At 45.6% G+C, this 11,958-nt stretch overlaps 1 protein-coding gene across 1 annotated transcript; it reads left to right on the top strand.

The window, feature by feature from the left end:
* The first annotated feature begins 4,958 nt into the window (after window positions 1-4,958).
* LOC129082470 (leukocyte immunoglobulin-like receptor subfamily A member 5) lies at window positions 4,959-8,477 on the top strand. Its single transcript, XM_054588164.1, has 6 exons — window positions 4,959-4,992; window positions 5,156-5,191; window positions 5,356-5,631; window positions 5,777-6,079; window positions 8,081-8,128; window positions 8,280-8,477. The coding sequence occupies exons 1-6, from the start codon at window positions 4,959-4,961 to the stop codon at window positions 8,414-8,416; spliced, it is 834 nt and encodes a 277-aa protein (XP_054444139.1). The 3' UTR covers window positions 8,417-8,477.
* Window positions 8,478-11,958: the final 3,481 nt, after the last annotated feature.

Below are 11,958 nucleotides of genomic sequence, written 5' to 3'. Positions count from 1 at the left end.
ACACACTCACACATACCCACAGTCACACATACACATACACAAACACACTCAGACACATATACACATACTCACAGAGCACACATGTGTACTCATGAACACACACTCACCCTATGCACACACATTCTAATATATAAACTGACACACATGCACACTCATGTGCACACACTCACACACATGGACTTACACATATATACACTCTCACAGTCACCCACTAACACCTATATACTCACACACATACACACTTACACACAGAGGCAGACACACTCACACCATCTCTTATTGGCCATCTCTGTTTTCTTTCCTATCTGCTATCTTAGAGTTCTATAGAACTAGAAGATTCCTTCCCAAACCCCCAGCTTAAAGCAAGGACAATAAATAACACTGAGATTTCTTCCCTTCATTTCTCTTCTCCACATGTGTTGTGACAGCTAAAAATGTGCACGGATTGTGTGATAAATCCATGCAAGCATTTAATCTAATATTGTTGGACACACAGGATTGTAGTTCAATTACTGGTGACATTATGTTATTTACACATATTGCCTTGCTCTACTCCTTTGTAATACACGGCCCAAATGAGATTCATAGATCACTTTGACCTTAACAGTTCATTCCTGTATATGCTTTTGCCTCACAGACTTAATCCAACATCCTTGTGCAGTGGAGAGCCTGCCCTTCACGAGCCACCATGTCACCCTCCTTCACTGCTGTCAGAGAGTCTCTGTGTCTAGAATTCTCTATAATACTCTTTCCTCTCAAGAATATTGTCACTCCCAGTCCCTAGGGTTCCACTTCATTAAACAGCACTTCCCTCAGCTCTGGCCTAGTGGCTTCCTTGCTTAGAGTGTCAACCATTCACCAGGAGGTTGTGGGTTCCATCCCCAGTCAGGGCACATAGGAGAGCATGACCGATCAATATTTCTCTCCCTCATCAATGTCAGTCTGCCTGTCTCTCATTTCCTCTCTCTATAAAATCAGAAGGGGATATTCAAGATGGCAGAGGAGTAAGTGGAAGTCAAACTGATCTCCTCCCAGGACCAACCTGGAATTAAAACTAAATTGTGAAGAAATCACCTGGAACAAACAACAATAGCGAGAGAGGAGCCTTGTAACCTCGGAGACAGAAGAATCGGTTTTAGTGCAATCTAACTGGTAAGGAGTGCAGTAGAGATTTGAGAAGAAGGACAGGGTGCCCACGGGCAGCAGCACCAGAAAGATATTGAAACCGCCAATTGGACCCCCCTGAGAAGAGTGGGGTCTGAACCAAATGTGGGGATCTCTCGCCCACAACACCAGAGCCCAAAAAGTACATAGAAAACAGCCAGCTATGAAAAGCGGCAGGGTTTCTCTCTGCCAGAGACCGGTGGCTGGAGATGCAAAGAACAGTTTAAAGGACCGACATGTAAATTTTTATTTGCAGCCACTTACCCTGGTCTCCAGCAAAGGCGGGGGCAGAGTGGGCTAGAGATGCCTGAGGAGAGACTGGGGAAGGAGGCTTTGGGGAGAGAACTGAGAGAGTGGCTGGCAGGATCTCTGTGTTGACTCATCCTCTATACGGCAGCAGCCATCTTGCTCAGGCAGAGACCACTCCCTCTGAACGGCACCAGCATCAAAGGACCCAATAGTCCCACCCCGAGGCGGGATGACACCTTGCCTGGTGCTGTCTAAGCTGCCTGCTGAGTGCAGAGTGGCACATACAGACAGTGATACCTGGCTAAAGGGGGCACAGAGAGATCTGGAAACACTTGAGGAGAGACTGGGGATGAAGGCTTTGGGGAGAGAATGGAGAGAGTAGCTGGCAGGATCCCAGTGCAGATTCCTCCCCCATATGGCAGCAGCGGGAGAGGACTCAATAACCCCACCCCCAGGAGGGACTCTGCCCCACCCTGAGCTGTCTAAGGTGATCTGCTGAGTGAAGAGTGACTAGATTAACAGCTGAAGAAGACAGCGACAGACAGTAGATTCCTGGATGTCTCGAACAGACTGCCTAAGGTCAGACAGGGCCAATATCTCACATCCAAAAAGTAAAAACAGCAGTCTCCAACCACAGAGGTTCACACCACAAAGTCAGGAAATCAAGACAGATCAATTTAATAAGCAGACGCAAAAGAGAATAGTCTCACAAATAATGGGAAGACAAAGAAATATGCCCCACTCGAAAGGAAAGGAGGAATCCCTACAAAGAGAACTGAATGAAATAGAGGTAGGTAAACACTCAGATACTGAGTTCAAAACAACGGTTCTAAGGAAGCTCAGTGAGCTCAGAGAGGATTACAAAAAACTACAGGGAAACTACGAGGAACTTACTGCAAACTGTATCAGCATGAAAAAGGACATAGAAACTATCAATAAGAGGCAAGAGGAAATGAAGAATACAATTTCTGAATAAAGAACACAGTAGAAGGAATCAAAAGCAGGCTGCTGAGGACGGAATCAGTGAGCTGGAGAACAAGGTAGAAAAAAGCTCCCAGAATGAGCAAGAAAATGAAAAAAGACTAAAAAAGAAAATGAAGAGGCATTTAGGGAAATGCAGGACAACCTGAAATGTAATAATATCCGTATTATAGGGATACCAGAAGGAGAAGAGGATGAGGAAGGGATATAGAACCTGTTTGAAAAAGTCATGATGGAAAACTTCCCTAATTGGAGGAGAGAAAAAGTCACACAAGTCCAGAAAGCACAAAGGGTCCCATTCAAGAGGAACCCAATGAGGCCCACTCCAAGACACATCATCATTACAATGGCAAACAGCAAAGACAAACAGAGAATCCTAAAACAAGCAAGGGAGAAGGAGGTAGTAACATATAAGGGAGCCTCAATATGACCAGCATCTGACTTCTCAACAGAAACACTGCAAGCCAGAAGGGACTGGCAAGAAATATTCCAAGTCATGAAAAGCAAAGGCCTGCAACCAAGACTGCTCTACCCAGCAAGGCTCTCAGTTAAAATGGAAGGCAAAAGAAGGAGTTTCCCAGATAAAAGAAGGCTAAAAGAATATATCTCCACCAAACCAGCACTGCAAGATATGCTAAAGGGACTAATTAAGATGAAGAAAATATTTCTATGAATACCTAGTTCCTTTCAGAGTTGCCAATACTTGATATTACCAATATTTTTAATACTCATTAATCTGATTGTGACAATGATGTTATTTTAAATGTTCCTTTACTATTTGTTGAAACTAAACCTGTTTTTGTATATTTTTGCCTATTTCTATTATTTTTTAAAAAGCTTTAAATGGCTTTTTGGTATTCCTTATCCATTTATTGATTAAAGGTTTGTAGAACTTTTTCCCTGAAAAAACAAACAAAAAAAAACCCTATTAACCATGTCTTAGATGTGTTGCAAATACTTTCCTAGTCTATTCCTTGTCCTTTAACTTTTTTATATGTATATTACTATATAATTAAATGTTTAACATAGTCATATTGTCAATACTTACTTTATATCTTCTGGGGTTGAAAATTTCACTTCCGGTCATGAAAAATATTAGTTCTATTTTCTTCTAAAACTCCTCAGATTCTACATATTGATTTTTAAGTCACCGGAATATTTCTTGTATCATGTGTGAAATAGGGCTGTATTTTTGTTTTATTTCAAGTAATAGTGGTTCATGCACTTTACTTGTTGAATAAGCCTTATTTTCCCCATTGATTTGAAATATCACTTTAATCATATATTACATTGTTAGACAGATATATACATTTGTCTCTAGAATGTTCATTCTATTTCATTAATCTACTTGATTATTTCTGTGCTCGTGTCATGTTGGTTTAATTGCTGAGACTTTATAATGGTTTTAAATGTTTTTAATATTTTATAATGAACTTTGACATTTAAAAAATAAATAAAATCAATCTACACTTAAGAAAGAGAGAGAGAGAGAGAGAGAGAGAGAGAGAGAACTCCTACCTTTCAGAGAACATGGATGGAACTGGAGAATATTAAGCTAAGTGAAATAAGCCAGTTGATGAAATACAAATACCATATGATCTCACCTATAAGTGGACTCTATTCAATGAAATAAACTAACAAACAAAATAAATGACAGGCATGGAAACATGGAGCAGACTGAAAGTGACCAGAGGGAATGAGGAAAGAGGACAATGGTGGAAAGGAGGGGAAGGGATTAGACAAAGAATATGTATAAATGACCCATGAACATGGACAAGAGATTGGGAATTGACTGTGAGAGCAGGGGGTGGGTGGGGTAGGTGGAGGGGAGTAAAGGGGTAAAAATTGAGACAACTGTAATAGAATAAACATGATTTATAAATTAAAAAATAAAAATTTAAAAAAATTAGAAGATATATCTTTCAATGAGGATTCAAAAATAGCCGTTCCCTCAACCACAGCCTGGTCATGGTTCCAGGTACTCTCACATTTTTTCTCATTTCTTCAGTATAAGTAAAACCATTTCCTCTTTAGTCTTAGAATGCTTATTTTCTGCTAAGAAGAGTTCTCAAGATACAGAAAATCAATCTCCTGGATCATGAATGTATTTCTGGTTCTAGCACGAATACTCGACTATACTAGGTGTTCAGTAAATATAAGTTCATGGAAGAGTCAGACCAAAAGTAAATGCCCATTGTGGTAAGATGAGAAAAAGAAAAGTAGAGAGTTTTATTAAGAGTCAGGCTGTTGAGGGCTGATGAAGGATCAGAGCCTGGGTCCCCCCATCTCAGGGCAAGAGCACAGAACAGGCAGAGGGTCCTGGGGGTGAAAAGAGACCCAATATCTGGGCTGAGTGTCTCCAGGAGGCAAGCAGTCCTCCTGAGACCTTGTCATGGAAAATCTCAGAGCCAGGCCCAGGTAGGGGCCGTCCCCTTGCTGTGGGTCCACAGAGGTGGGAACCCGGAAGGGTGGCAGCAGCCCTGATTGACCACATCCTGCGCGTCTCTGTCTTTCAGGCCCAGGATCCTGACCACTGCAGAGGGGAAGCACTCAGAGTGGACAGCATGGTGTCCATCCTCCCTGCTCTTCTCTGCCTTGGTCAGTTGTGGGCATGGGGAAGCAGCAGCAGGAAGGGATGGGGCAGCTGCATATGCTTGTTCCTGGGGAAGCTCAGAATTCAGGCAGCTGGAGTTATGGGGATCTGAGGTAAGGGAGTCAGCTCAGACAACTGGGTGCAAATCTGACAGGGACTCTTTTCCAGAGCTGAGTCTGGGCCAGAAAACACACGTGCAGGCAGGTGAGTCCTCCCCAGGCCCTTTTCCCCACCTCCTACTCCACCCCTGGGACTCAGGAGGGAACACAGAGGTCCTGGGATGAGGGGATAAAAGAGGGGGGATGTGGGCTGGGCTGGGGAATGAGGGGTGAGGAAGGTCTTTCTAGCACAGCCTCTGATTCCTCCAGGGACCCTCCCCAGACCTACCATTGGAGCTGAGCCTGGCTCTGTGATACCCATGAGGAGCTCTGTGACCATCTGGTGTCAGGGGACACTGGAGGCCCAGGAGTACCACCTGTATAATGAAGAAACAGATATACCTTTGGGAAGACAGAAACCTCTGGTTCCTGGTGACAAAGTGAAGTTCTTCATGGAAGACGTCTATCCAGGGAGATTTTGTTGTAAATACTTCAGCCCCACGGGCTGGTCAGAGCTCAGTGACCCCCTGGAGCTGGTGGTGACAGGTGAGAGGACACCCAGGGGTCCCTGCCCAAGGCTCTGCCCTCAGGAAGGGGGATGCCCTCAGGGTGTCTTCCCATCACAACCCAGCTGGGGAGGGACGAGAGGGAGGTTGAGCCCTATTTAACACTCCCCCTCCTTTTCTCATAGGATTCCATGGGAAACCCAGCCTCTCAGCCCTGCCCAGCCCTGTCGTGACCTCAGGAGGCAACGTGACCCTCCAGTGTGGCTCAGGGGAGGAATTGGACAGGTTCACTCTGATTAAGGAAGGAGAACGCAGGCTCTCCTGGACCCTGGACTCACAGCCGCATACCAGTGGGCAGTCCCAGGTCCTGTTCCCTGTGGGCCCCATGACCTCCAGCCACAGGGGCACGTTCAGATGCTATGGATATTTTAGGAAGTACCCCCTGGAGTGGTCTCACCCCAGTGACCCACTGGATCTACTGGTCTCAGGTGAGGTGCCTGACGCCAGACTGTCAGAGCACAGTCAGCTCAGGGTCCTGTCCCCAGAAGACATCAGAATTCAGTGAGTGAGGGACTCTGATTGATGGTCACCCAGCAGAGTTCTGCACCTCAGAGTCCCTCTAGGTCCTGTCTACCCCCATCTTCACCTGGTATCAGGCGGTAATTGAGCTGGAGGCATATCTGGAAGGGGGCGTGAGCAGATGTAGGAGAGTCTTGGTGATCTGCTGACCCCAGAGAGTCCCAGACCCTCACCCCCTCCTGTCCTCATTCTCAGGACCCTCTGGAGGCCCCAGACCCTCAACCACAGGGCCCATCCCCACAGCTGGTGAGTCCCTGAAAACTCTGTTCAGAGGGAGCACAAAGCAGCCTAGGGAAGACCTGAGAGTCCATCAAGGGGTTACGTGTCACCAAGGTACTACGGTTGCGTGTGTGTCCCAAGGGGTTGGGAGTAAGCCAGACATGCTGAAAACACAGGCCCCAGGGCTCTGAGGCTGGCAGGTGACAGGAAGGGCAGTCACGACAGAGGAACATGTTGTGTCCTGGGCTGGGGGAGGAGCCAGGCTCAAGTGGGAAGAACATAGCCCCACCTCTCACCCCATCCTGAATTTCCAGAAGTCTCTGAGGAACGGTCCCTCCCCAACAAAGAGTCCGACCAGCAGAGCGGTAAGTGAGGATCTCCGGGGGGTGGGGGCAGGTGGTAGGTGTGTCCATGGAGAATGGCAGCTGAGTCCTGGGAAGTTCAGGCACCTCTGGAGGCTCTGACTTGGACACGCCCTTCCTCTCTCTGTGCCTCAGTGTCTCCAAGTGTAAAAGGAGAGAATCGTGGCCCAGAGCTTAGATTACTTTTCAGTCTGACTCTGGCCTCTTGGGAGGGGGACCTCACAGGGAAATACCCAGTACGTGATGTTATGGGGCCTGTCCCCTCTGCAGCAATGATGGTGACAACATACAGGGAGGGACAAGGGACTGACAAGACATGGTTCAGTGTTTCAGGCCCTTTCCTCAGCTCAGATGCTTAGCTGAGGAAGGAACAAGGGCTGGAGTCAGTCCTGGTTTGGGTCCCAGATCTGCTGCTCTCACTGTGGGGCTTGGTGACCCCCTCTTTCCCGACTGTTGGGTTCATGTCTGTTCATCCCTGGTCCCTTCCTGATCAAAGGCCTGTGGTGACATTAGGTGACATAAGGGGCCTCACAATGTCAGGAAGGCAGAGCTGCAGCCTAACCTGACCTCCCTCTTTCTAGAACAGCTCCATGACAGGTCATCCCTCTTGGTCCAGCAAGGCCTCATGGTGACCTTAGAAGAGCAGGGGATCCTGCTGTGTCAGTCACAGAACCTGAGAAACACTTTCCATTGTCCATTGAAGGATCAGCCCATTCTCTCCTCCCACCATTCCTCATGAGTAGTCCCATGACAGCAGCCCATGGGGGAACGTACAGGTGCTGCAGCTCACACAGCACCTCCCCACCGCTGTGGGGAGCCCTGGAGCTCCTGGTCTCAGGTGAGGGGACACAAACCTTATCCATTATTTTCAGAGTATTAAACAGTAATAAATGAGGGAGTTTACAGGGTCCATGCAGGAGGATATTTGGAACCCCCTGACACCACCCTTTAACCATGGACCCTGGCTCATCAGCTGTTGAGTTACTGGGATCTTGGCTTCAGCAGAACAAGCGTCTGGGATCTGCCTCTCAGATGGAACACAGAACACAGCACTCAACCATTTCCACGCTGTGACCATTTATTACTAATTGTGAGCCATGGTGCACAGTAAACTCTGGCCCAAAATAAATCTGTGCAGGTTCAGAGATCACAAGAGGCTGAGATAATCCAAGGAGGAGACAGGGAACCTGGCAGAGTAGAGACAGAGCTCATTACATGACCGTGTAAATATTGTAATCTGAGATTTCAGGCTACTGAGAGCACAGACCCTAGGGGGAAGGCTTGTGTCTCCCCAAGTCCTCACTCACACCCACATTTCAGGATTCTCAGGGGCTTCCAATGCCATCAACCCATCACAAAACAAGTCAGACCCCAGGAGTGGGGAGTAGGAGAAACTCTCACCTATGGGACTGTGTGCAGAGGGTCATGTCCTGCCAGAGGAAAACAGGTGCACTAGGTGAACATCCTAGATTCTGGGGTGACTTTGGCCTGCTCTTACCTCTGTGACCTTTCCTTCCACAATTCCTAGCCTCCAGCCCCCAGGACCACACAATGGAGAATCTCATCCGCTTGGGTTTGGCTGGACTGATGCTCATGGGGTTCGAGGCCCTGCTGTTTCAGGCTTTAAACAGTGACGGAAGGACCCAGGATGAAACTGAGACGTGAGCACAGAGGAAACGGGGCACCGTCCAGAGTGGGGGAGCCGTGGAGCCCATGGGATGACCCAGGAGGTGGTGAAGGACAGCCTGGACCCCAGGTGGGGAACGCTCTGCTGATTTGTCCAGGGGACTGAACAAGGTGTGGGTGAGGGAGTGTCTGAGTGCTCCCTGTGCAGGACTCTTCCTCCATTAAATCTGTGTGTTCTCTCCCTCTACCCTTGGCTCCCTGTAATGACCCCCGTTCTTTTTTCACCCCTAAGTCATGAGGGTCCTTCCCACATGGCTGTTTGTGTCCACACATCTACAACCTGATATTCTCTTCCAGTTTTATGTAATAAAATGTTCTTTGTTTCTAAGAACTACCTGACCAGATGGATGTTATTGACAAATATCTCCTCAGTTCACAGGATTAATCAATAAATGGAAAAAATTAGATATGACTCTGGAAAGATGAATACAAACTGGTGCCTATCACCCTCTCTGGACCCTACAATCCTTCCCATCTTCACCAGATGCCACGTGTGCTATTTCCCCAGAATGGTCATCACTTGGCGTTTGAAGAGACAGCTTAGTGAGGTGCCATCTCAAAGAAATTATGATGTTAAATAAGGACACGATTTGTGGGCTTCCTCCAGAGCTTGATTATATATAAAATAGAATACTGTTCAACCATGAGAAAGAAAAATAAAATAGGAACAGAAGCCTGGACCCATGGAGCAGATGGACATCTGTCAGAGGGGAGTGAGAGAGGTGACTGGATTAGGGGAAGTGAAGGGATCAGCCAAAGAGCAGACATGCATGACCCACAGACAGAGACAACAGGGTGATGAGGCCAGAGGGAGGGTGCAGGTGCTGGGTGGAGGTGGGCAAAGAAGGTGGGGGATTGGGGACATCTGCGAAGTGTCAACAATAAAAATAAAAGAAAAAATCCTGCCATTTGAGACAATATGATTGGATCTGGAGGGCATTTACTTAACTCCAGCAGATCATACAGAGAAAGAGCAATACTGAATGAGCTCATGTATATGTGGAATCTAGAAAGGCCAAATGTGTAGAAACAGACGGCAGAATGATGGTTACCATGGGGAGAGCGGGAAAAGGAGGGATGTGGGTCAAAGTGCACCAACTTTTAGTTACGAGATTACCACTTCCTGGGGGGTCTAACGGAAAGTATGGTGATTACAGTTAACAAGACTGTGTTATATACTGGAAAGGGGCTATGAGAGTGTATCTGAAATATTCTAACCACAAAAAATAAGTGGCAGTTATATGACTTCTTCATATTATTGTTTGCTAAAGCTGAGGTGGTATCATATTGCAATATATAAATGTGTCAAATCAACCCACTGCATATCTTACACTTACATGATGTTATATGTCAGTTGTAAACCAATAAACCTGGAAGTGATTGTTGCAAATTTTAAGGGGTTTTTTTTGCTTTAGTTTTTATTATTTTTATTCTATTACAGCTTTCTCACAACTTTCCCCTTGCCCTCTTCCACTCACCTCTCGCCCCACACTCACACTCTGATGTAGGAAACACTTACCTACAGCAGAGAAAGACAGTGAACTCTGACAACTGCAAGTGTTGAAGAGTTTGTGATTCTATCTAAAATGAATCCTTTCATTTACTATCTTTGTGTCCATGTATCTGCGTGTCAGCTTCTCCCATTATCTCTCTATCCTTCTATCTCTCTGTTTATCTATTTATGTACCTATGTATCTATTCATTTATATATCTCCATCTGTCTATTATCTCTCTGGACTCCAGTTCTGTCACAATAAAAATAATTCTGTTGTCTGGAGCCAAGCAGTTAGTTATAATTTGTTGAAACAACTTTACCAAACTCCCTTCCCTTCCCTTCTCTTTTCTTTTCTCTTTCTCCCTCTCTCCCTACTTTTCCATAGTGAAAGGAGGAACTGGGTTTTCACTCACACACAACAAATGATTTCAGCAAAAACAAAACATTGCAAGTTTTCTTCTCTCCTAGAAATGCAGAATTAAACTATCCAGTAAACTGCTTTCTCTTTCTCAAGAGAGTACAAAATATGCAAGTGGTACTAGACATAATAAACATTATGTGGGAGACAAATTTCATATTTCTCCTGAAAATAGTCTTGTATTATTGTTTTCTACATTAGCTTTATCAGGGAATATTGATTTTGTGAACTGAATAATTGTTATGACTTTCCAATAACAGCAATCTCAGTCAAAATCCTCCTATGATGGAAGAGATCAGGAAAACTAAATGTGACACCTTAGGCATGAAGGGTGTTTAAAGCTGTGGCTCAGGTCAGTCCCTCAGCACCTGCTAGTTTCAGTGTGAGAAGAAGCTGGTCTCCTTCCTGTGTGACATTCACCTTGCACGATACAGACTGTGGTGTGGGGACCCTGCCCACCACATCCTGTCACTTTGCCTCTTGAACGTCACTTTAATAACCGAAAAACAAATCCTCAAAGCTCTGCTACAACAAGGTCCACTGAGACTTTTCCCCTTTTCCTAATGTGAGAACAGCACAAACCTGTTACTGCAAAGCGAATTCACAATAGCCATCACGCAATCCCCAAGTCAGGACAGCTCATCTACTGTCCAGCGGTCATGCTGACCCAGACTGAGTCCAGCCTTGAACATCCATCTGCACGTGTATCTACGAGGCTTTCCTCAAAACCGTGGGTCAACTCAATCTCCCCTGATTCTCTCCGTTTTTGTATGTGAATCCCAAGAGGTGGTGAGAATTCAGCACTGGGTCCTGGACAGCTCCACCCTCATCCAGAGCAAACTGATCTGCATCTCTAACTTGTGTATGTTTCATTATTTTATTGTTGTTCTATTACAGTCATCCTCGTTTTGCCCCTTTGTGTTCCTCCATCCATTCCACTCCTCACTCCCATGGAAATATACCTAAGAATCACTATTCACCAATTCAAAAGAAATTTTTTACCCCTATGTTTGTAGCAGGGTTATTTGCAATAGCCAAGCGCTGGAAGTAGCCCTAGTGCCTATCAGTAAATGAATGAATCAAAAAACTATGGTTCATTTACACAATGGAACACTAAGCAGCATAAAGGAAGAAAGAACTCCTCCCTTCACCACGACATGGATGGAACTGGGGACTACTAATACGCTAAGTGAAATAAGGCAATTGGTTAAAGACAAATACCATATGATCTCACCTATAAGACAATTTGAATGAACAAAATAAACCAATGAAGAAATTGCAACCACAGTCACGGAAACGAGGAATGGACAGACAGTGACCAGAGTGGAGGGGGCTGAGGGATAATGGTGGGAAAAAGGGGAAGGGACGACACAAAGAACATGTATGAATGTCTCCACAGACATGGAGAACAGTGTAGGCATTGACTGTGCTAACAAGGGCGTGGGATGGGCAAAGGGGGGAAAAGAGGGAAAAGTGGGACAACTATAGTAGAATAGCAATAAAAATGATTTTTTTAAAAGCGTCACAGAAAGAGAAAAAGATATTTTCTACATGTTTTGCTAAAAAAATTGAATTGATTTATTCCTCATTCTGTCATCCAGCTAACAT

The sequence above is a fragment of the Pteronotus mesoamericanus genome, unplaced genomic scaffold (genome assembly GCF_021234165.1).
Source record: "Pteronotus mesoamericanus isolate MK-2021 breed Mesoamerican mustached bat unplaced genomic scaffold, CSHL_Meso_final scaffold_128, whole genome shotgun sequence".
NCBI lineage: Eukaryota > Metazoa > Chordata > Mammalia > Chiroptera > Mormoopidae > Pteronotus > Pteronotus mesoamericanus.
This window is presented reverse-complemented; position numbering and strand designations above follow the sequence as displayed.